At 55.0% G+C, this 23108-nt stretch overlaps 7 protein-coding genes across 7 annotated transcripts; 4 read left to right on the top strand and 3 right to left on the bottom strand.

Annotated features, from left to right (window-relative positions):
* Positions 1-293: 293 nt before the first annotated feature.
* On the bottom strand, positions 294-1912 carry PG986_004119 (uncharacterized protein; the record flags this gene model as incomplete). Its single annotated transcript, XM_066840341.1, has 2 exons — positions 294-328; positions 472-1912. 2 exons carry the CDS (start codon positions 1910-1912, stop codon positions 294-296), a joined length of 1476 nt encoding a protein of 491 aa, XP_066702968.1.
* Positions 1913-2399: 487 nt separating this feature from the next.
* PG986_004118 (DOPA 4-5-dioxygenase) lies at positions 2400-3192 on the top strand (the record flags this gene model as incomplete). Its single annotated transcript, XM_066840340.1, has 3 exons — positions 2400-2572; positions 2665-2710; positions 2836-3192. The coding sequence occupies 3 exons, from the start codon at positions 2400-2402 to the stop codon at positions 3190-3192; spliced, it is 576 nt and encodes a 191-aa protein (XP_066702967.1).
* A 426-nt stretch (positions 3193-3618) lies between these two features.
* Positions 3619-8722, bottom strand: PG986_004117 (bmr1-like protein; the record flags this gene model as incomplete). The annotated part of the gene is made up of 7 exons (XM_066840339.1): positions 3619-3648; positions 3712-5188; positions 5226-5997; positions 6218-6405; positions 6530-6831; positions 6911-7578; positions 7696-8722. 7 exons carry the CDS (start codon positions 8720-8722, stop codon positions 3619-3621), a joined length of 4464 nt encoding a protein of 1487 aa, XP_066702966.1.
* Positions 8723-12487: 3765 nt separating this feature from the next.
* Positions 12488-13799, bottom strand: PG986_004116 (casein kinase II beta subunit; the record flags this gene model as incomplete). Its single annotated transcript, XM_066840338.1, has 3 exons — positions 12488-13339; positions 13401-13636; positions 13781-13799. The coding sequence occupies 3 exons, from the start codon at positions 13797-13799 to the stop codon at positions 12488-12490; spliced, it is 1107 nt and encodes a 368-aa protein (XP_066702965.1).
* A 540-nt stretch (positions 13800-14339) lies between these two features.
* Positions 14340-15392, top strand: PG986_004115 (Clavaminate synthase-like protein; the record flags this gene model as incomplete). The annotated part of the gene is made up of 1 exon (XM_066840337.1): positions 14340-15392. One exon carries the CDS (start codon positions 14340-14342, stop codon positions 15390-15392), a length of 1053 nt encoding a protein of 350 aa, XP_066702964.1.
* A 2519-nt stretch (positions 15393-17911) lies between these two features.
* PG986_004114 (uncharacterized protein) lies at positions 17912-18422 on the top strand (the record flags this gene model as incomplete). Its single annotated transcript, XM_066840336.1, has 2 exons — positions 17912-17941; positions 17991-18422. The coding sequence occupies 2 exons, from the start codon at positions 17912-17914 to the stop codon at positions 18420-18422; spliced, it is 462 nt and encodes a 153-aa protein (XP_066702963.1).
* Positions 18423-20608: 2186 nt separating this feature from the next.
* Positions 20609-22768, top strand: PG986_004113 (uncharacterized protein; the record flags this gene model as incomplete). The annotated part of the gene is made up of 4 exons (XM_066840335.1): positions 20609-20786; positions 21003-21766; positions 21815-22168; positions 22244-22768. The coding sequence occupies 4 exons, from the start codon at positions 20609-20611 to the stop codon at positions 22766-22768; spliced, it is 1821 nt and encodes a 606-aa protein (XP_066702962.1).
* Between the last annotated feature and the right edge of the window lie 340 nt (positions 22769-23108).

The raw sequence follows: 23108 nt of genomic DNA, 5'->3' as shown, positions 1-23108 counted from the left end.
ATGCTCCCAAAAATCGACCAGTGAGGTTTTGCCACGGTCGGGTCATGATAATATCTTAAGTGCCGCTGGCCTGTACGTTTGGGAGTGCGTCGGATTATGGACCAACTATCCATCGTAACTGACTCCATTCGTGGTGACCCTATGAAGTGCCATGCGGTTCTTACCTAGGTAAATGGAAGGCGGTACTAGGTTTAACCGCGGAATTGCTACTTATCCTGTTCGGCGTGGGGCGTATTGTCTCAATTGAACAGTTAAGTGTAGGAACCTGAATCGCGGTCTGGAGCGGACCTGTGTCAGTCCTCGGCCCGGTCCCGTACCACAGAGCCATCTGCTGAGTCCAGTTGGAGATCAGCGAACAAGCTTCCAACTCTAGCTCACCAAGTCGGCGGGATCTGATAGTCCCTCCATCTGTCTGTATCCGCATCCCTGAACGCATCAATACTTCCCTCGACTCCCCGGGGCCCAACGGACCAAACGTCCCGTTCAACCAGTGTGCGCCAGTGCTCAAGCAGCCTCTCCAGCCGCTGGGGACGTCCGTACCGGCCGCCAAAGGGCTTGAACCCGTGCTGGAACAGCTCGTCCCCCGTACCCCTACCGACGGGCGACCCGTCGCTCTTGCGCCACTGTCTTCTTCGTCTTCGCTCTTGCCCGGGACTAGGCCTTCGCCAACCTCCAACGGATATGGCAGAAGCAGCCGAAACCCTTCCGCGGCGCAATCGAGGCCGTTCGTTCTGACAGACTCGCTGTAGACGCCCGCAGGGACAACCAGTGATGATGATGACGATATCGATTCCTTGGTGAGGACGTCGCGGCAGCTGTAGTAGAACCCATTCGCTGTTTCCATAGTCACTTCGACCTCGTTGGCTCGTCCATCTTCACCCCTCAGGGCGGCCGGGAAGAGGCACACGGGCGGAACGGCCTCCCGAGACTCTCGCGCAAGGCCGCTGAGCGGCTGTGACGCCGCGAACTCACGCTCGTCCTCAGGCGGCAAGAGCAGGCCCGGGGCAATGCACTGAAACCGTGGCCGGCGAGCCCGAGTCAGAAAGTCGCGCGCAAAGCAGCGCGCCGGCACCGCGGCCGCGTCCAGGACCGAGGGCGCGAGTAGCGCCTTCCTCTCCATATCTGCACTGTCGCTGCCGCCGCCTGGTGCCGAGATGATGCGCGCCTCGATGGCGTTGCACAGCCGATCCCACGCGCCGACGCAAGTCGCGACCTGGCCCTCGCCGTAGGGCCGCCACTTCCAAAGCCCGTCGCCCGACCCAAGAAGGCGGTCCGGCGCGTGTTCCGGCACGACCGCGACTTTTCCGATGCGGATGAGCTCGATCCAGTTCGAGAGGATGGTCTCGAGCGGGTGCCAGAGCTCCGGGTGCGCCGCGACCGGCATCGCGTAATCATGATCCCACATGTCCAAGAACACAGCAGCGCGGTGGCTCGGCTGGTGGTAATACAAGCCGCCGCCGGACTCGCCGCCTTCGTTGCACCCGTACAGACACACTAGGCTGTCGGGGTCCTCGTCGTGCAGGTCGGCGGCGCCCTGGTCGAAGAAGCCCTCCGGGTCATCCGCGTTGATCCCCGAGGCCCAGAAGAAGAGGCCTTCGGGCCCCACGCCTTCGTGGTCCTGGGACCAGGTCTCGCTGATGGGACGGAGCAGCGCCGTGTCGAGGAAGGCGGCGAGGGAGGGGTGGATTCGGGGACGCAGAGCCCGGGCTCGCCAGCCGTCGGGGTGGTTGTCATTGAAGAAGGTCTTGCCGCTGGCGTACAATTGGGCAGCTGGGCGACTTTCGGCGGCCCAGGCGTGGTGCAGCAGGTAATTGTGGAGGGCTGCGCGTCGTACATGATCCATGCCCTCCAAGTCGGTGCGTGCCGGGTTGTCCGCCGTGACGAGCAGCGCGTCCACATTTGGGAGGTCCATTACTGGCTCAACTATGGCAGTGCTGGTTGGCAGTTGGGGTACTGTAGGTGCTCTTGGGTTGGCCCCGCACCCCCAAAGGCGGGTTCAGTGCCTTCAGCAATAGCTTTCTCCCGTATGCCACGCTTTGCAAGTCAATAAGAATGCTTATCCAATATACCACGTGGATTTCGTAAGGTAGTATTGGTAGCACGACGTCAAATACCAGTGGCACATTGGCAATAGACAGATGACAAATCGGAGCTCAAACCTGACAAACCGAGCTCTCGCGCCATCACATCATTCCGGTCCTGGTTACCCCACCATATAGCGACTCGCCTGTGATTTAGGTCGCCAAGCTACAAATACCCAGCTCACCAGTAGCGCATCTTCAGCATCCTGCAGGCAGTACTATAAACGATCATATCTATACCCAATTCTTCTTAGAGATCAAATCCTGTTCGTGCTGTCGCTGATAAATCTCTCGACCCTGCCGCGGATACCTCACAATATGTCATACATCCCCACCTACCCCAGCCCCTTAGCCGGCTACACCAACGCCCCGCCCCTCCCTGACGAACGCAACGAAGACGGCAAGAGCTACAAGAACCCACCGCGTGAGGGCCGCAGCGAGGCCTACGACCGCTTCGTCGAGCCGCTCGACAACGGGCGACGGGGCGGCTTGTAAGTTGGCCCTACTTCTGTTACCAATGATTTCATCTGACCAACACGGTATTAGCGACGTACACATCTACTACTACCAGAACAACAAGGAGCAAACCGAATACGCACACCAGCTCTGGGAGCGCATCCGCCGGGAATGTACGTTCTTGCTCCTTCCTTCATTTCCTTTCATCATTCGCAGCCTAACTCAACTCATCTCTGGCGATACCCACCCCTAATCTCGCCTGCATGCTCTTGACTACTGACTACTGACTACCGTCCAGTCCCCGAACTCCGCATCTACACCCTCTGGGACCGCCCCCTCGGCCCCCCACCCCGTCGCCATGTTCGAGGTCAACCTCTTCACGCCCGCCCAGTTCGGCGCCTTCATCGCCTGGCTCGCCGTCTGGCGCGGCCCCCTCTCGGCCCTGATCCACCCCAACACCGTCCTCACCGCCGACGAGCGCGCCGCCGGCGTCGACGCGATGGAGGTTGAGAAGCGCGACCACTCGGAACGGGCCATCTGGATGGGCGAGCGCATCCCACTCGACTTTGCCCTCTTCAACGACGCCATCTTGAGGCGGAGAAGGAGCCAGCAACAGCAACAGCAGCAGCAGCAGCAGGCAGGCGGGGTTGCTTGAAACACCTGTCTTGATTGATTCGTCTCTTGTCGCGTCACGAATGAAGTCACCTGGGCATTTGGAACACAAGTATGGTTTGAATCGTCATTAGTTTTACTTTATTGCGTATTATCGTATGTATGTATGTATGATATGATGTCTGCCAATCCGGTCGGAGTCTCATGAGAGGCTGGCTTACCCTCTAAGGTGTACTGTACTGTACTCACCCAGTCTATGTCTAAATTCAATGTCGCGTGTAGCCAGCCCAGCAGGCAGAGATGCGTGCAAGCGTTACCACGTGTAATAAAATGCTTAGTTTGGAAAATAAAAGCGCACTTTTCGAACAGAAAAGATGGTAGAACGAAACTACCGAAGTCTGCGCCGTCTGGAATGGAACTCGGGTATACAACAGCGTCCAGATGGCGAAATGAAATGGTGGGTTATCGCTTATCGCCGGTTGTAGTTGAGGAATCGAGTCTGGAAAAGTAGCCATTGTTAGTAAACAGTTCGTCTGATCTGGGTATGAAAGGGTAAGCTTACTCCGAGGAGAATGATGATGATGTTGGAAGCCACGAAAGCGATAAAGATGCCCAGGTCTCTCCAGTGGTTGGAGAAGTTGAAGCCGAGCGGCTCGTAGAACTCGTTGCCGACCTTGTAGGCGCAGTACTCGCAGGCGCTGGTGGCGTTGTCGACAATGTATCCGACACCTGTCGGGCTGTCGAAGTAGTTCTTCATGTACTCGCCGCAGCTCATTCCGTCGGGAGCGTTGAACGTGTTCAGCTCGGAGGGGGCGCACTTGACCGAGAGACCCTCGAGCGCAGTTGTGGCCATACCACCGATGAGGCGGGTGAAGGGGTCCAGTTGGTACAGCCAGACGCGCCAGCCGTAGGGCATCTGCGGCGCGGGGATGGTGACACCGCAGAAGAGTGCGAACGTGATAATGACAAAGGGATCGAACTGGCTGGAGATGAAGGCCGACGGCGTGAGCGCGGCAAGCAGCTGACCCAAGGTCACGGCAAAGAACTCAGTGATCAGAACCATGAAGAACTGGTAGCCGGCGCGGCTCGACTCGGTCGGGAAGCCGGGCATGTAGTAAATGGGCAGGAAGAAGCAGACGGCGCAGAGAACCGAGTAGGGCGCCTCGGCTTGGATCATGGCCACAGTGAAGGTGAAGGCGCTGTACATCTTGGAAGACTGCTCGCGGAAGAAGATGGCACGTTTGATGTGGTACATAACCTCAACTTGCGACATGACCAACGCGGGCAGGACGGTGACCTGGAAGATGACGAACACCTTGTACTGCAGGGAAGAGCGAGAGTCGTCGAGGTTCAAGAAGACAAGACCGGTCAAAACCGCAATAGCGACATGGTTGAAGAGACGAGTGAACAGGTAGTTGGGAGAGCGCCAGAAAGAGAGATTGGTGCGGCGGATGACGACCTTCAACTGGTGCCACAGAGGCGAGGCGTATTCGCGCTGCATGGCAGGATCGATCTCCTGGCCCTTGCGCTCTTCCTTCAATTGCGAGATAGTGTCCTTGACGTTAGCAAGTTCAGGGCTGTCTCGCCAGATATCGGCCCAATCACGGTCGCCAATACGAGGAGCACTTCCAGCACCAACGGCTTCGAGCATGAACTCGGCTACGTTGTCAGTGTCCTTGGCAATGGCTCCGTGGCGCTTCAAGTAGTCTCGAAGAACAACAGCATCCTTGCCAATGTCTCCAAAGTACACGGTTTGGCCACCTCTCTGCAGCAGAAGAAGTCTGTCAAAGTTCTCGAATAACGCAGCATTCGGCTGATGGATGGTGCAGAGGATAGCCTGACCAGCTCTGGAGAGTTTCTTCAAGAATCGGACAATGTTGAAAGCACTTTGGCTGTCGAGACCACTGGTAGGCTCGTCCAAGAACAACAGGAGCTGAGGCTTGGCAGCTAGCTCGACACCAATGGTGACACGCTTCGCCTGCTCGACAGTGAGACCGAATTCGGGGGGTTCCAATAATGGCATCGGCAATGTGCTCCATCTCCAGCAAGGCAATGATTTCCTCGACATAGGCGTACTTCTCTTCCTGGGGGGTCTCAATCGGCTGGCGGAGATCAGCAGAGAATCGCAGGGCTTCTCTGACAGTCTGGGACGGATCGTGCATATCGAGCTGCTCGGCGTATGACGTGCAACGCTGGAATTCCTTTCCGGGCTTAACCCCGTCGACCAAGATATCGCCGTGGATGACACCAATGTTCTTGCGAGCGGCCAGAACGTCGAGAAGTGTGGTTTTGCCAGCACCTGACGCACCCATCAAGGCTGTGAGTTGACCAGGCTTGCAATATCCATAGACGCTGTTGAGAAGACGGCGCTGGCCACCGGGGACGGGGACGTCATAGTTCAGATCCTCCCAGGTAAGCACGCTCTTCGACTCGATGTTCAGGTTGTTCTCTTCCTCGGCTTTCCCCTTCTGGCGTCCGGATCGCTTTTCGGCCAGCGATCCATTCAGCCGCTTTCGCTCAGCGTTGGGCTTCTGGAAGATCTTGGCAGTGTTGCCGCCCATGCCGTACTTGACGAACTCGCCGAGGACGATGTTCATGATCAGGAAAAAGATGATAAGCGCCATGATGATACCAAAGTTTCGCCACAGGTCGGATGGAGCATATGAGAACCCTTGAGTGATATAGGCTGCACCGCTGACCTGATCGGTACCGGCTTGGGAGCCTGCCAGTGTGCACACTTGGTTCTCGATATTGTCGTAGCCGGGACCGGAAGGAATCAATTGAGTGCCACTGCATGTCAGTTTGTTGTCCTTGAATTCGTTCGCCATCATACTGCTAAATGCGAGACCTATCGACGTCGTTAGTATTGGTGGTCCAAGACATAAGTTGTTCGTCTTAGAAAGAGCTAAACCACTGGAATAAGGAGACTCTCTGGAATAAACACCGCAGTCGAATCCCCTGAGACATTGGAATAATAAGGCCCGACCACTAGGAGCGGGTGGAATAACCACTAGGGCCAGGAAGAGTAACCCCTGGAATGAAAAGCAACGAACACCGAAATGGCTTACCTAGAGCATTGATATAGAAAATCCATCGTATCCAGACAGGCTGGGACTGGTATTGGATCAAGTAGCCGCTGGTGAGGATGAATAGGGTAATAACAATTACAGCCCCCTTGATCGCTACATCAAAATCAGGACTCACGCAGCCGACAATTCGGAAGAACAGAGTCATTGCGATGTTGCCCACCATGATCCTACCGATTCTGTGTCAGTATTCATCTTCCACAGAAGAAGATATATGTCCAAAGGGGGAGTACAGCCAAGTCCGGTTCACCCATGGCCTTCATCTACCCTCGAGACGGGAAGAGCCAAACTCACATGAGGTAGAAGGTAAAGAACGCCCCCGCTGTTCTCGTCAGATTAGACATGAAGTACACAACGATAGAGAACACAAGAATGCGAACGGCTGAGAAGGCAGTATCGACGAAAATTTGTGCGATCCAGAGGGAGCTTGGCCGATGAAAGGCGTAAGCCTTGTGCTTGTTGACAATCGCGCGTCCCGTCATCACTCCCGCTAACTCGCTGAATGCCTCAAAGGCATTAAATAGTAGAGAGACGAACAGGAGACCTCCCTTGGAGAAGGCGCTGGCAGAGGTTTGTCCAAGTTGATAGTAGAGGGTCTAAAAGGGGAGTGGGTGGTTTTGTTAGCAAGTAGCCCATAGTCCCACTTTTAAAGCAGACAAGATGAGATAAACTTACACCCAAGACGATGGAGATAATGATTGTTCGAATCCAGCTGATAATTAGGGCAGTCCTGTCCTGCAGCTTGAGCGCGAACTGGCGCTTCATCAAAGCCCAGACCTGGAGGTGGAACCCGACGCTGTAGACGGAGTGCTTGGCGCCGCTGCGCTTGCTCTCAAGGACGGCGACCTTGAAGTCGTCGTGCTTCTCCGTCTCCTGGTGCAGGCTGGCCTTGTAGGCCTCCATCTCCTCCTTGAGGCGGGCAGCGTGGGCGGACTTGTTGAAGGCCTCGCGAAGGGTCTCGGCATTGTGGGGCGCGTTGGCGGGGGAGTAGCCCTCGGCGTAGTCCCGCTCCCATTCGTCGGTGCAGCCGGTGACATAATCGGGCGACGTCTGTCGCGGCTTGGGCGCGAAGCCGAGGCTCTCGAAGTAGGCGCGGGCCTCGTTGGCAGGGCCGAAGTAGACCTGCTTGCCCTCGTCGATGACAAGGACCTTGTCGAACTCCCGGTAGATGTTCTCCGAAGCTTGGTAGAGCGAGACGAAGGTCGAAGTCTTGTACAGGTTGGTCTGAATACGCAGGGACTTGGCGAAATCGAGAGCCGTGGATGCATCAAGACCTCGGGTACTGTTGTCCCATGAAAGGACACAGGCGTTGGTGATCATCATCTCCGCGATACTAACACGTTCTGTCAAGGAAAAGTAGAGTTAGCCAATGATCGTCCTGCAATCGCGCCAATGATGTCGGTGGCGCAAAGAGCAAGTGACAGCTGAAGAAGAGCAAGGGGTACAGGGAAGATACTTACTGCGTTCACCACCAGAAACACCGCGGATGAGCGCATTACCCACGACCGTGTTTCGCGTGTGCTCAATGTTGAACATTTTCAGCAACATGGTGATGACATCCTCCTTGAACTTGGTCTTGTTCACACCAGCCGGCAGCTTCTTTGGGGTCTTGACGTCAATAGCGAAGCCCAGGGTCTGCTCCACAGTCAGGGTCGCGTGGTGAACCTCGTCCTCCTGGCAGTATACGGACTCGCCACGGTACTTGTCGAACTCCTCAGCGGTGAAGGGACCATAGAGAACATCTCCGTTGACAGCCGTGTAGCCGTAGCGCTGGTTCGTAATGGACTTGAGGAAGGTGGTGCAGCCGGAACCGGGCTTGCCGAGTACGAGGACCATCTCGCCGGGCTTGACGAGACCGCGGAAGTCGTCGAGGATGGTGACTTCCTTGCCCTTGGGACCGAGCCCGAGAAGCGACTTCAAGGGAGTCCAGTAGTCGATGAAGTTGACAAAAGCGTCCGGGAAGGTCTGCACGAAATTTTCGGCGCCGCCTATCCCCTTGACCGTCAGGCCGTCCCAGTAGACGCCGATGTGCTTAGGCTTGATGCCGGCCTCACGCTCGGCCTCCAATCCGCCGTGCAGGACGGTCTCCAGGTCGAACATGTCCTCCGTGGAGTTGGAAACCGGCGAGTCAGCCAGGGAGCCCACGGCCGTCTCGGGGTCGCCCTTCTCGACATCCGTGACTGTTTCGCGGCGGCTGGCATGGCTCTGGTGGCTGCGCGTGCGACTGGCCCGGGATAGACCCGACATTGAGCGCTGCAGCTCGGCGAAGTCGGCCTGGGCCTGCTCGACCGAGACGCCATTATGTGTATCCGACGTTCCATGAGGGTTGTTCTGGCGGGCTCGCTCGCGCTGTTCCTCGAGATCTGCTGTGGCGGTTACTCCAGTCGATGGCCTCGCGTCTTTCTCACGCGATTGCGGGGCGGCGGCGGCATTGGTGTCGCCAGTGACACCGGCGTGGTGTTCCTTCTCCGTGGCGTTCCCCTCCATCTCTGGAGTGTCGTCACGCTTGCGATGCGCGCCCTACTGCGTTGTCGAAGTCTTTGTCGTGGTGCCCGAGATGTAAATACAGGACTGGTTGGCGAGGGGACCACTTGTATGACGAGTAGAATGCGACAGCTGCGGCGCTGGTGGTTTTGCGACGCTCTCTCGAACCAACCGACGGCAAGGTAGTCCTGGGCTCGGAATTGGGGGTAGAAAGGAGAGCAAATTTTCAATCTATGACGAGAAGAATAGATGGGGCATTTACGGAAGGAATGACGGGCGAAAATGGAAGTCCAACTGACGAAGGCCTCACTCACTCACACACACAGTAATGTGCGGGACGGTCCAGGTTCTTGAGGGAAGTAACGACTTGGGTTGCACCATAAAGTGGGAGGAGCTTCCGAGTTATGATCCCTTTGGTCGGACTGGCATACCGAAGGCGGGATTACCAATCACTTGCTTTGCCCCTGGCGCGGAGTGGATGGTCAACGGCGACGGCAGGCAATTATTGGGGGAGCCTGTCTGCAATCTGAAGAGGAAAAAATAGAATCCCTGCTCGCTTGTACTGCCTCTTGTTTCCCTTGGGCCCTCCATCGAAACGGGACTGAGGAATTGCTGGAACGGTAGCCCACTCAACCCCACCAAATACGGAGCTTAGAGCCTAACACCGCTGACCCGGCATTAGCGAGAGTGAGCCTAGGCATCTCGGTGGAGTTGGTCTCCTCCCACCGGACGAATTCCAGGGCTTCCTTTGTCTGCCATGCGCGCATGCGTCCGCAAGGCGCAGATGCGCTTGCACCCTTTTGCCTCCTTCTGGGAATGGCATCCTGCTGCTGATAATTTATTTAGTCTTGCCGGCCGTAACTAGGCCCGGTTTGCCCAGCGTGGCAACCCTTCCCTCCCGTCCCCGTTGGGGGTTGGTTCCCGCGGCAAACGGGCGCTGTGCTTTGCTTGCAAGGCAGGTAGGCTGCGTGTATCAAACACATATGGGCAGGTATGTATTGATGTAAGTACATAGCAATGAAGAGACGACCAATGCCGCCAGATGTGGAGGGTCCATCATGAATTGATGACAGCCGTTTACCGACTTTTGGGGTGGTGGTCAGGTATTGAGTCGTCGCATGCAGTATTGCTTTCGGATGGGGCATAGTATCGTATCGCTGGATCGGCATCCACAGAAGCTCAGAAGCCTGCGGAACAATTTGGTCCAGGCAGGGGTGCGTCGGTTTGTGGAGGGGGACTTTGGACGGGTGCCTGTGTGCCTGGACCCTCCGCCCGGGCGGATGAGTGAGAATGATTCATTCCGATTCCAACAGAATGGATGATGAACTGAATTGAGCGACATATCAACATGGTCAACGTTCCAGTCCGGCCTCGGCTTTTGCCCCAGCAAATGTTACATGATATGTATGGTGTATCTGTAAGGTAAGGCATGTACCCGGCTGTATGTGGCTGCAATGCACAAATCAAATCACGTACCTATCGTTTAAAGGCACATCACCTTGCATGCAGTTCGTACAACTTTCTTGCGAACGTCAACCGTTGTCTCCTCCGCATGCATGTTTCGTCTTGACACCTGATGCCAAGAAAGTGACACGCCGCCCGAAGAGCCATTAATCGGTGAAGAAAAAGAAACGTTAATATACTTCGCTGTCGTGACACGGTCCTGTTGGTCCGGTTTGCAACACCGCAGGTATGCGCGCGCAAGATGTATGGAGAGGCAAAAAAGGAGACGGCAGTAACGGTTCGGTGCTTATCTCCGGGGCTCTCATCTCGTCACCTGCTCTGCTGCCGATGAATCACAATGATGACCCCCCGATGGGAAGGAAAGTGCGCGGCCAATCTGCTAGGAAAGGTAGGAAAAAGCACGTAATACGTTTCAAGAAACCAAGACGCATACCTACACCCATATCCACGCATGTACGCGTCGGACGGAGCCGCGGAGCCGCGGGCACCTGCACCACACCAATCTAGCATGTGGTTCAGATGGATGCTTCCTCAGATTAGACGATCAGATAAGCGTTAAGGTGCCTGACACTGGTATCTGCCTCCCTAGGTGGGGGAGAAAGGCAAAAAAAATAAAAGGGTGGTCGAGGGGTGGAAGGCAGATTATCCAGTGATCATTGCTGAATGCGCAATAAATGGTGGAGCATTGAATGGAAAGGAACCGGGCCCAGATATATGCACGCTGGGATTTGTTCAGCTTTGGCGGTGTCGCGGATAGTTTCAACGACCCGATCCCCGAGCAGCCGATTCTGCAACGCTGATCAACTGTCAAACTTCCGGTGTATACCCGTTGATCAACCGAGGCGATAGGTGCAGCGTCTTCAATCGGTCAAAATGTCCAAGAGATGGATATGGTATCAAGTCGATGGCGAACAGCTTGGGGTATTACCAGGATGCATAGTTTCAATCCACACCGGGTGACTCAAAAAGAACCGGCAAATTTAAAATGAACTGGCATATTAGTCCTTGAAGTCGTATTTACCGCCGCAGCGACACATGTCTGCGTATCTGGGGAACATTCGCGACGAGAGGGTTGGGCATTGACACATAATCGATCAATATCCGGTGTTTGTTTGCACACCTGCACCGGAACAGATTTTGGGTGTTGTTATGTCCTCTGTGCGCGTCCATTCGTTAACGACAACCAGACGCAGAAGCTGACGGGACTTGTAGACGACAGGCTCCACCGCAAGTGACCCGAGTCATGTCGTCTCCGCCCAAGCAAGATAACCGTGTCATGGAGCCAGGCTGATTTACCGCAATACCACCTTACAGTTGCCCACCGGTCGAACCCTTGCTTTTTTTTTCTTCCTTCGCGGTCTTGATCTACCCAATGAACACCATCAGGGGAGCCTTATCTGGGTATGTAGGGAATTATATTCTTCATTAAGGACTTTTTTCTTGCAAGGCGATGGGACGCGTTGCCTCCTCATGCCAACCGGGAACTGGAGAATCTACCCATGAGGCATTCTACAAGTTACATGTCACTTTGTACACGCATACATCGCAAATCCGACAAATAGTATATATCAGAAGTCTAAATATAGGTAGGTTCAAACGGGTGCTGTATGGGAAGAGGCGAGGTACCGCGTAGGGTTGCCGGCTTACGTGAAGGAGTCCCCAACCCCCTTTACTTCTAATATGACCAGGGGTGATACGAGATAGTATAAAAACGAAAACACGGAATGCAGATGCGAGAATAAGAGGTAGGTAGATTATAGTGAACAAACGCTATCTATGATTTCGGTTTGCCGCCGGATGGTGCCTGCGGAAAGCAACCGCCATCTCGTGTCCTCAACTGCGTTTGTTATTCAACAGGGGCCTGTGTTCTACGCCTTGACCCCGTTCTGGCACCATCATCAGAATTCTAACCTAGACTCGAGGTAGACGCCGACCTCACCAAAAGACATTTCTCAAATCCTTATAACACCACTGATGCGGGAGAAGTCTAGGTCGCCTTGCTTGGCATGGCGGAGAGGGGGCGCTGTGTGTGTGTGTGTGTGTGTTTGTGTTTGTGTATATCTGTGTGTATTTCATGCCGATCCATTGTCAACGCACCGGGCCCCGGGTCATCGTGCCCCTTGGTGCCAGCGGCACCCAGATGCGAGGAGAAAGTGCCGTAACCAAGTAGAGTCGGCATTCGTACGTCAACGCCGTAAGTCCTGGCATGGAGGACTCAAAATGTTTCCAGGCTGGAAACCAGTAGAGTGATTAGGTAGATATGTAGTTCGTGTTCATGAGTCAAAAACTGCATGCGCGATCTTATCACAGCTCCGACTCGACCCCGTTTTGCTCGACTGCCATAGGACTTCCGTTCTGACCACCCTGGCCCTGCCGTCTGCGTGCTCGTAGCCGCCGTATGGGCCTCCCGTGCAGATTCATGCTGGCATCGTCCTCATCCTCGCTGTCGGGGTTATCTTCCACGAAACGGCGGGCTTCGTCCAGTTCGGACATGTCGTCAGGCTTATCTCGGAGCCATTGCATACGCGGACCCGAGCGCGCGACCTCGGAGACGCGGAAGCCGTAAATACGGGGCTGGTAGATCTTGCTGGTGCCGAGGCCAGGAGCTATGTTGCAGACGTACATACCGTTCAGCATATCCTTGTCGTCCTCGGTGACGCGGGTGCCGGCAAGCACGTCTGCGCCTCGCTTCGTGAGATCGTATTCGGGGAAGGTAAGCAGGAAGAGTGCGCCAAAGGTACGACCAAAGAAGGCGCCATCGACGGTTTGGAAGCGACTGTTAGGCGGAACGTAAACGTCCAGGCAGGATGGACAGAAGAGCTTGACGGTATCCTCGCCCGGGATGTCCGACAGGCCGACGGGTAGAGTGCGGGCCTGTTCGCAGTTGCTGCGTGGGCATATACCAAAGTGACCCAGCTCGTACTTCTCTGACATCTGCTGAATGCCAGCGCGGGAGCAGATGAATCGTTGGTGGATCAGTCCGTAGAGCATCTCGGCGGAGGATTCGATGACGGAGAGGTCACTGGCGATGCGACTGTGGTTTCTCCGCTCGCCCTGCCTCATTCGGTTGTCGCCTCCTTCTATCGATTCGTCCTCCTCTTCTTCCTCCTCTTCCTCTTCGTCCTCGTCGTCTTCGGGTTCGACATCGAGAATCATCTACGCACGGCGGCGGTCAGCATGCGACAGGAGCGTTCCGGGTCGGGATATATCAATTTACCTCCAGGGCCTCCTTGTACATGGCCACTTGGGTTTGCAACCCAGTCAGGTTGAAATCATCCTCGATAAATTCTTCAGAGACTTCAGCGAAATACTCGTGGCCCAGGAGGGAGCAGAAGGAGGAGATCCAGGACTCGGGGTTCCTGAAGAGGTTGACATGGTGTCCGAGGTGGACCAAGCAGGGCTCAGCCTTGGTGAGAATGCCAGTGTTGATGCTTGGAGGGGTCTTGTCGACGTCTGGTTTCGTTGCGATTAGGATGGGCAACCCCGCGCCGGCAGCCAGCGATAAGGGTGTGTGGGAGAGAGGAAGGGAATTGGGGTTGGGGGACTATGATGTGCGCATGACGCGGGAAGAAGTCGAGCTGGTCTGGGACGATTGACCTGGTAGCGGCAGTGGCATCTATTGATGCCTGGCGCGGATGGAAGATATGGATGGGTATTAAGCAGATGTGATGTTGTGGTGGATGTAATTGCTTGGCGGATTGTCCCAGTCTTTTTCGCCGTTGGGCTGCGAATCAGCTTGCGTCCAGCCGGCCCAGCTGCTGCTGTGCTTTTTCGCGTGGCCGGTGCTTGCAGACAAGGACTGTCAAGTACAAGAAGTCAATCCGGATTCTGCAGCTGCTGACAGGTGTGGCCAGCTGGTTGCGACCTTCTTATCGCTTATCGGAGCTCTCTCCATCATTCCATTCACTGCCTTTCTACAGTCACTGACCTCATTTGGGATGCCCCCGATTGTCAAAGGCATGCAATTTCTGTTTTCTATGTTCATGAAGAGTCATTTCTTGTGAATACATTTGCGATTTTCTTAAATTGAAACCAGCCTCGATCTGTCCTTGTATGATGCTGCACCTTTCTTCGCGGTGCTCTGATCTTGATCCTATCCTCAGTCGCCATCTCGACTTAGTCTGAATCGATTTCTACCAATATCTTCCACAACGGTATGAGGCCTTTGGCCACACTGAGGTCGGCTCAGCCATGGCGGAGCTATAACAGGGTCGACTGTTCATTTCGTATGCACCCCTTTGGACTTACACAAGCACCAGCTAGTCGCTCCCATGTGAGGCCCGTGAGCACTGTTCGGTCAGTCGACAGCTCCATCGATGAAGCTACCTTCTATGACCAGGCTTATGTCGCACAAGAACCTTTGGTCATACGCGATTATCTAAGGCCCTCGGTCTCGGCATGGTTCCACCAGAATGAGCGTGGAGATACTACCCTTGACTCCAAGCTCACGGAGAACGCAAATACCCCTGAGATGCCCTATGAGTATGTGAGAACATGCATAGAGGACGATATAGCACGTACCAACTTCATGGGCTGGATCCAAGGAAACAAAACATCAGGTTCTGCTCCGAACATCCTAATTGCGGAGGATCAAACTCGCTTCAGTCAATTCACTGCGCCTATTGGTCTGCTATCAAAAGCCATGGAGTTTAATGATCGGCAGAAAGACAGCAAGATGCGCTACAAGCGCTTGTACATTGCCCAGATGCCGATCAACGAGCTTCCCCCTGAGCTCCAACTCGACCTAGAGGCCCCCAAACTCCTACGGTGTCCTGCCACACCTTGCGATGTTTACAACACCAGTATATGGCTTGGTCTGGAGCCAACCTACACGCCGTGGCACAGGGATCCCAACCCAAACTTCTTCATGCAGCTAGTCGGCCAGAAAACGCTGCGGCTACTCCCGCCGGGCCCTGGCGGGAACGTGTTCATGCAGGTGCAGAATGCTATCGGTTCTGCCAGCAACTCAAGAATCAGGGGTACCGAGATGATGGAAGGTCCCGAGCGAGCTGCCCTTCACGATGCTGTCTGGAGCGGTGATGCCCCGAAAGATGTTCAAGAAGCCACACTGGGCCCCCATGACTGTCTCTTCATCCCCAAGGGATGGTGGCATAGCGTCAAAAGTGTCCGTGAAGATGGCCACTTGAACGCTTCTGTAAACTGGTGGTTCAGATTTAGACAACCCAGGGGTGATTCTGCCAGGAAATAATGACCCGGGAACCCGTATTAGTTCCGCGTTGCGAGAGGGATCAAGATCGTATAAAGCTTTATAAGTATAAATAACGTATATACGTGACACTTATGCCACTGTACCTTAGTGAAAGAAACGGGATAATCTTCTGGATTAATGGACCAAGCGCTGGTATTTTATTTGATTCTCCGGCATCGCCTTAGCTAGGTGCATCTAATCGTCCATTTTGTAGGATGTTCTTGTTTCCGCGCCACACTGCTCGACCAACTCTCATAACAAGGTGATCGTATCCAAAATAGCCTCATCCTCTGGTCATAGCTCCCCCTTTATTACTCCTTCTAGATATGCCGGCGTGACGATCTGAAAATCGTTCCCTTGATGCTGTACACTTGGATTCGATAGAATCGGCGGAATAATTATGATATCCCGCAAGAAAGGGTGTCAAGCGTCGGTGGTAGCCCTGAGGCTGCGACCCAGGGGACCAGAGCGCTGCGGCAATGTCTTCGATATCGGGGTATAAAATCCTATGAAACCGATAATCGACTATATCTCCCGTGTCACTACAGAAGAATAGTCGAGACAGAACAGGTGCTCAAGGGACTCTGCCGAATAGTCGCCAAGCTCTTGGATGTTAGCTCGGCACCACTCCTGGGCTAACCGGATGTGGTCGGTGAACTTCTCAGGCTCGCTTAAGGAGCACGTTAGTGCTGCCTTGATACGTCCCACTCGTTTTCCCAACGTTGTATGAAAGACACCACGACTGTCTGGAATACGTGAGTGACGCCTTTGTGGTAACCATGAGTTGCCAACTCGACCCTCCAGCTCCGTAACACAGCATTGAACCTGAAGATCTTGTCGTGGGGGGTCAGTGCATCGCAAATAGGGGAGGCAACGAAAGATCTCTACCTGCTTTGACATGGCGGATTTCCCCTATCGGATTCTACATGCGAGAGAGCCGTCGCTGAGTCGCCCGAGTGACTGCCTGGCCTCGAAGGCGAACCGAACCACTCTACCGGAATGATGGCGGCGACCGATATAGCCCCCAATAACACAGACTAGAAGATTATGGAGTATCTCTAGGCAATGGCAACTGACGATCGCAGAGCGGGCGAAAGCGACCTACTGGACTGTTCAGACTCTGCTGAACCAAGGGTCTTGGAGCAACTGGAGGATGTGGTGTCGAGACCAGGAAGAATATTTGAATGCGATTTCAGAGCAATTAATATAGTGTCTCATAACATATGACCAATTCTCCATTGTGTTCGTTTCCTTTTTCAGCTCACCCATCTTGGCTCTTTTCAGCTGGCCAACGGCGGGGTGGGGCCTCCTCATCTCAGCTGAGGCAACAGAACTACTACGGCGTAACGAGAGCATATCCCAGAGCTACCCAAAGTGTACATGTGCGCAGGGTCCATATCAAATGAGACTGGTATTATGTATGTATTGTGTGTTCTGCAATCAGAAGATAGATGTTTTACTCACCGGATCGACGACATTCGCGAGTCGTCAATCCATGCCGACGGAGAAAGGTCCGTGAGTGGATGCCAAATCCCCGGGCAAATTGCCCCGGCTAGTGCAAAATGCGCTAAGCCGTTGGCAGACTCGCCTCAATTGAAATCTCATTCATCAATACCTTCTCCAGACCAAAGACCTAGGACAAACCGCTCCTACAACTCGTGCTCCACTGCAAAATCACACCGTCCCATGATGCGCCCATGGCTGCGGCAACGGTCGACTTGGTTGGAAGCCGTGCGGGAACCAACTCGGGCTGCGACGCGGTCGCTGTCCCTGCACGGCTCGCATCTTGCACTCCAGCAGCGCCATGGATCTACCGCGAGCTCAACTGCCAGCGCTAGCAACAAGGCAAAGCTCCCTACTGGCAAGGATCACCAACTGCCGGAAACACGAGGCGCTGTGAGGCCCTCTCATACGCAGGCCAACCACACCACCGCAAGCCAGCACCCGAACCATGCATCGGGTCCGGCGCGAGAAAGGGCCGCAGCCCCGACCGAGGCACCGTCCGTTACGGGGCCTCCTCTCCCGGGCCGGATTGCCAAGTTATTTGACTTTGTCGACACGCACAGATCGCCACTCATTTCTTACTTGCCCGAGACCCAGGCTTTTGTCCGCACGTATGACAAGCGTCAGGGCCAGCGCTTTGAGCACCGCAAGTTGGTCAACACTGAGCCGCAGCAACTCTTCAAGATCAAACTGTATCACAAGATGCGCGCCTCCCTCATACAGGACGCCCGCGCCCGAGGCCCCATCTTGTCCGGCCAGCAGCGCCTGTTCGCCATGCACGGGGCCGTCACCAACAACCATCCGCCCCTGGGCGACAAGCTGTGGGAGCCAGACGAGAGCCGCCTCGTCCGCGATGTATACGGAACCAGCGTCTTTCAACGGAAAAACACGAAAGTCACCTTGGAGGTCGGGCCCGACAACCAGGCGGCCCTGCTCTGGATCACTGTGGTCCCGGAGCGTCCCTATCCTGTCGGCGGCAGCGGCCTCACCCAAAGACAAGGTGCCGCCCACTACAGATGGGCCAGCCTCAGAGAGAACCTCCCCTGGTATGCTCTGGCCGACGTGTTAAAACATTCTCCGAACCAGACGCTGCAGGTCCCCTCCGTGAGCCCATCCTCGCCCGAGTACCAACTCTGGCCGGGCAAGACGTGCAAGCTTTCCGAAAAGGGAGTGGCCGAACGGGTCATCTTCATGCACATCATGCCCCTCTTCATGCAGACCTACGGCCCGGATGGATACAAGCGTGCACAGCTGTGGCAACAAGGCCGACGCCACAGCCGACGCAACGACAACCTCCCCGTCGTCTTTTCCTGGCAGCAGCAGTACGTGTGGTGCATATGGCGCAACGGGCCAACGGGGCCCTTGGAGTTTCAGCAGACGGGCCACTGGATACCCGAAGTCGCTCCTGGCCACCGCAACTACGAAGTCGAGCAGGCCATGATCAGAGAGACGCTAGGGGGACATGATCCTGATGTAGCACCTATTGACAAGCCATGGCCCAGTGAAGACAAGGCTTCGGATAACTGATGTATGACTAGAGAGCGAATATTGTACTGAATGAAGCAGGATGTCTGATGTTGCTCACACAGTACAAAGAAACCAGTCTAACAGAAAGAGTGCTCAAACGTAGACGAATGAGCTATATAAAAAAGGCTGGGCTGGCCGGAGACAGCGCCGGCCGACCGCAACTGATGAATAGTTGGTAATTTCTGATATACCAAGGAGTACTTAAGGAGGGTCAGCTGCGATCCACCGGAAACACTAGTATCTTTGTACTTGGTAGTCCCGTTTGATAAGGCTGTCTGCCGAGTCCTGGGCATGCGGCACCCAGGGAGAGGCACCTACCCCTGAGTCTCAATTGGGAAAGCCAAGATCGAGTAGACTGGGAAGCGAAGTACGGTTTCAACTGGTGAAGTATGTGTGGCAGACCTCTGCGTCAAGCAGGTGCGTCCTGATAGGCATGTCATACCTGTTGTTGCTGCTGAATAATCCTAATGATCTCCAACAGAGCGGTATTCTGGTACCGGAAGCAGGACACTGATCCCTTTTTGGTGGTCTCGGTGAAGGTACGGGAAGTACCTACCTCAGTTGCTAACGTAGAGCCTAAAGGTGTACTCTAAAGCACTTTGTTTTATAAAACATATCATCCCAAATGGGGAGTGGTCATCCACCTACCGAGAAGCTAAACCATGTCTTCAGCCATGACATAGCTTGCATCTTCCTCTTCACCAATGCCCCGTGACTAGCAAAACCAATAAACCAACTCTTAATGGTTGCACATAGTCATATCGTTTCGTTTGATGTGCGCCGGCAGAGACGCTGACCGGTATACTCAGCCATCAACTCGGCTGAAAAGACAGAATTTCGCTACAAGCATCGTATTCACATGTAGTGATTGAAAGCAAAAAGAAGCTTGTAAAAACTTGTAGACCTCCAAGGCCCATGCTGATGAGATATATTACAGATCAGTATTGTTCCTGTAGATATCTGTCTTCTTATGGATTGCTTAGCAATGCTAGTCGGGAACAGAGAGCGACCAATGACACCCAAATGCAAGCAGCTGTTGATCTTCAATAGTTGCAATGACGTTGAGAGGAAAGGCTGCCGCTCACCCTAGGGACTCTCGGCTACGCGTCATCAGGGTGGGTTCGAGAGAGCTTGGCCTATGCGCCAACCGCCGACGACAAGCCTTGGCCGACTCCGTGTTGTTGCCGTGATCCGGCTCGGCTTGTGCTGCCGCCCAACTCACAACACACCACCGCTGCCCATGACCAAGGAGCAGCCCCCCAAGACATGCAATAAAAGAAAGGTTGAGGAAGCAAATACGCCAGAAACTGCCTCCCGGTCAACAAGTTTCGAACCCGAGTCTTGTCGGCGGGCGCCGAGACCACCAAGCACGCCACCAGTCCAGTCGCACAGGGGTGTTCGAACATGACAAGAAATCGACAGTCTTGGTCAATTTCCTCGTTTCCTGCGTGTCATTGCTGACTTACCACATCAACACGCTCGGGATGAGGCCTTTGGCAAAACACTTCCGCGCCCCTGCCCAGAGGCCTATCTTCCTCAGCCGCAACATTGGCACCCGTAGCCCGTAGCAAAAGATCCGCTACTGATATCCTCCATGCGTTGAAGAAGCCCTGCCACCTTCTAAAAGGCCGTGTACTGGAAATTTCGAAACACCAAAAGCAACAATTGACAGCGCAGCCAGGAGATATGATGGAAGCGCTATCAGTCAGGTACAAGAATAGAAAACAAACTCTTAGGGTCACCCGTTCACCGCTGATCACCATGCCACGAGCCCTTTATTAGCCGGAAGAGCCTCGCTCCTTCCAACCTGAATCAGTTCACCTTGGCTTAACCTTCTGGTCATCACGGTCGTACGAGGCGTTCTTGCTTCGTTCTCTTATTTCTTGGGGCCCAGGTGGTTCATTTCCCTTATTTCTTGTCTGGTACTTGGCTTGTTCGTTCGTTCCCGTCCTCCAGCCTTGGTATTTGTTACGTGGTGTAGATCGCCATTCGCACCCTCATCTTCCCTTGGGCTACCCTCTGCCATCCTAAAGTATTGCTTAGGAGCGTGAAGGAACTCGTGTAACCCCGGCTTTGGTCACCTGGTTATCATTCATCAAGCCTTATCCCTCCTCATTCACATATAGCTCTGGACCACTTTCTATCTCTGTGCGCTCCTGAACGGAGACTCCTGCACTGACACGAAGATGCCGACTCTCGACGTGAGCGAGTTGAACATAGTGATAGCCGTCCTCGGTCAGCTCCAGTGTGAACCTTGCGCGAACATATTCACGTTGACTGACTTTGATAAAACAGGCGGCTATATCACTTTATATGGACTCTTCTCGGTCCTCATCAAGAGCAAGGCCCTCCTTGGCGAAGCCTGTAAGTTGGCTCTCATCAGCCCATTTTCCTGCATGCCCAGAGCCTCTCTGCCCCTGCCGAGAATTGCCTCGCAGCACACCACATCCATTATCCTGGTTATCATTACACATTCACATCAATGATGAGACCATCCCTACAGATAATAGTGCTCACACTCTGATCACTCTAAACATATGCACATGCCCTAGCTAACGCGTGCCATGCCTGACCCAACAGTACCCGCCATGTGCATCGGCATCGTCCTCGGCCCCCTCCTCGCCAACTTCCTCAACCACACGCGCTGGGGCCCGGGGGACCTGTCCGAGGACCAGAAGTCGGCCATCACGCTGGGCTTCATGCGCGTCATGATCAGCGTGCAGCTGCTCATCGCGGGGTACCAGCTGCCCGCCAAGTACGTCGCGGCCAACTGGCGCAGCATGGCCGTGCTGCTGCTGCCCATCATGACCCTCATGTGGCTGTGCACGACGGCGTGCCTCCTGGCCACGGTGCCCAAGATCACGCTGCTCGCGGCGCTGGCCATCGGGGCGTGCGTGACGAGTACGGATCCCGTGCTGAGCCAGGCCATTGCCAAGGGGCCCTTTGCGGATATGTATGTTGCCCGGCCCCTGCGCGAGGTCATCTCGGCGGAGGCGGGCGCCAATGATGGCTTTGGATTCCCTTTCCTAATGCTCGCCACCAACCTGATGCGTCATACTGAGCTTCCCGGCGTGGTCACGGGTGGCCACGGCGCCGAACACAAGCGCGCGCTGGTGGGGATGGCCGGGGAGGTTGTCAAGCGGGCCGGCGATGTTGGTCGCCTTGACGGCGGTCTCGGGCAGGCGATGATTGACTGGGTCGTTGAGACGTGGCTCTACGTCGTTATCATGGCCGTACCATACGGTGCTCTCGTGGGTTTCAGTGCTGGGAAGGCCATCAAGTTCTTCCTGAAGCGCCGCTGGATTGACTCAGAGAGCTACCTCTTGTTTCCCGTTGCACTTGCTGTAAGTCTACGACTCTAAGATGTACCTCGGTGACTGACCATCGCCTAGCTTTTCATTATTGGTACATGTGGCGCCATCGGCACCAATGACCTCCTGGCATGCTTCGTCGCCGGCGTCGCCCTCAACTGGGACGGCGAGTATCTCAAGGAGACTCTGGAGCGCCACGACGAGGTCAACGGCAGCATTGACGTCTTGCTCAACTTCCTTGGTTTCATGTATGTTGGCGTCATCATGCCATGGGAGACATTCCACGACCCCGACGGCACCGGGATTACCCTACCTCGCTTGATTGGCCTGGGCTTCCTAGTCCTGTTCTTCCGCCGCATCCCCGCCTTGATGATCATGTACAAAGCCATGCCGTCATGCATCAAGTCCTGGAAGGAGGCCGTCTTCATGGGCTACGTAAATTTCGCTCCCCGATCCCTCCACTTCTTGCGTGTGGTCTTACTGACTTGAGCTCTCTGCCCATCAAAACAGTTCGGCCCCATCGGCGTCGGCGCCGTCTTCTACGTCGAGCACACCAAGCACCTCTTCCCGCCCCTCGCCACGGCCGACGCGGGCGAGGCCGCCCTGCTGCGCGCCCTGGTCCCCTCGGTCTACTTCCTCGTGCTCTTCAGCATCGTCGTGCACGGCCTCAGCATCCCGGCCCTGGACGCGCTGTACCGGCGGTACGGGGTTGCGCCCGTCGCCGACGACGCGGTGCAGGTGCACCGCAAAAGCGTGCACGTCCCGGCGCCGGCCAACGCGCGCCCGGACTCGTCCGACGAGGGGTACTTTGTCGCGTACAACCGGTTCAGTCGCCCCGCGCCCAATCACCGCCGGACGGTGCTGCTGGATGGGCGTGCGGTCGGGCAGTTGCCGCTGGTTCGGGATGAGGATGCGCGGGCGCTTGGTACGCTCGGTAATAAGGGGAGCATGGATATTGATGGCGACGTGGACTCCATTGATGAGGAGAAGTTCCAGGCCAAGATGCGGCAGGCTAGTCTACAGAGGCTTGGCTAGCGATCCCTGGTCTGAACCGACTCACGGCCTGTGAAGCAGGTGACTTACATCATTGTTGGCCGGGAGGGAATCCAATGTCGGTGGGTGACAACATCGAAGGAAAGCCGAATCAGACAAAAATAAACAGTCTTTACCGATAAGTGCATCTGGAGAGAGCCCAGCCCTCAAAATCCACATAAAGGAGATGTACGTCACATGCAAAGTTGAATCTATTCATCTGTGATCCAGGGTAACCGGGATCGTTCAGGGCGGATGGACCAATCACGTATAATATCAGGAAACACGGATTAGAAAACAATCGAGTTTCGATCTGAAGATGTGGTTGATCATTACATTACGG

Source organism: Apiospora aurea (assembly GCF_038362705.1).
Source record: "Apiospora aurea strain CBS 24483 chromosome Unknown utg000003l_segment0_segment0, whole genome shotgun sequence".
Classification (NCBI taxonomy): Eukaryota; Fungi; Ascomycota; class Sordariomycetes; order Amphisphaeriales; family Apiosporaceae; genus Apiospora; species Apiospora aurea.
Note: the sequence above shows the minus strand (reverse complement) of the source record. Positions and strands in the feature narration are given on the sequence as shown.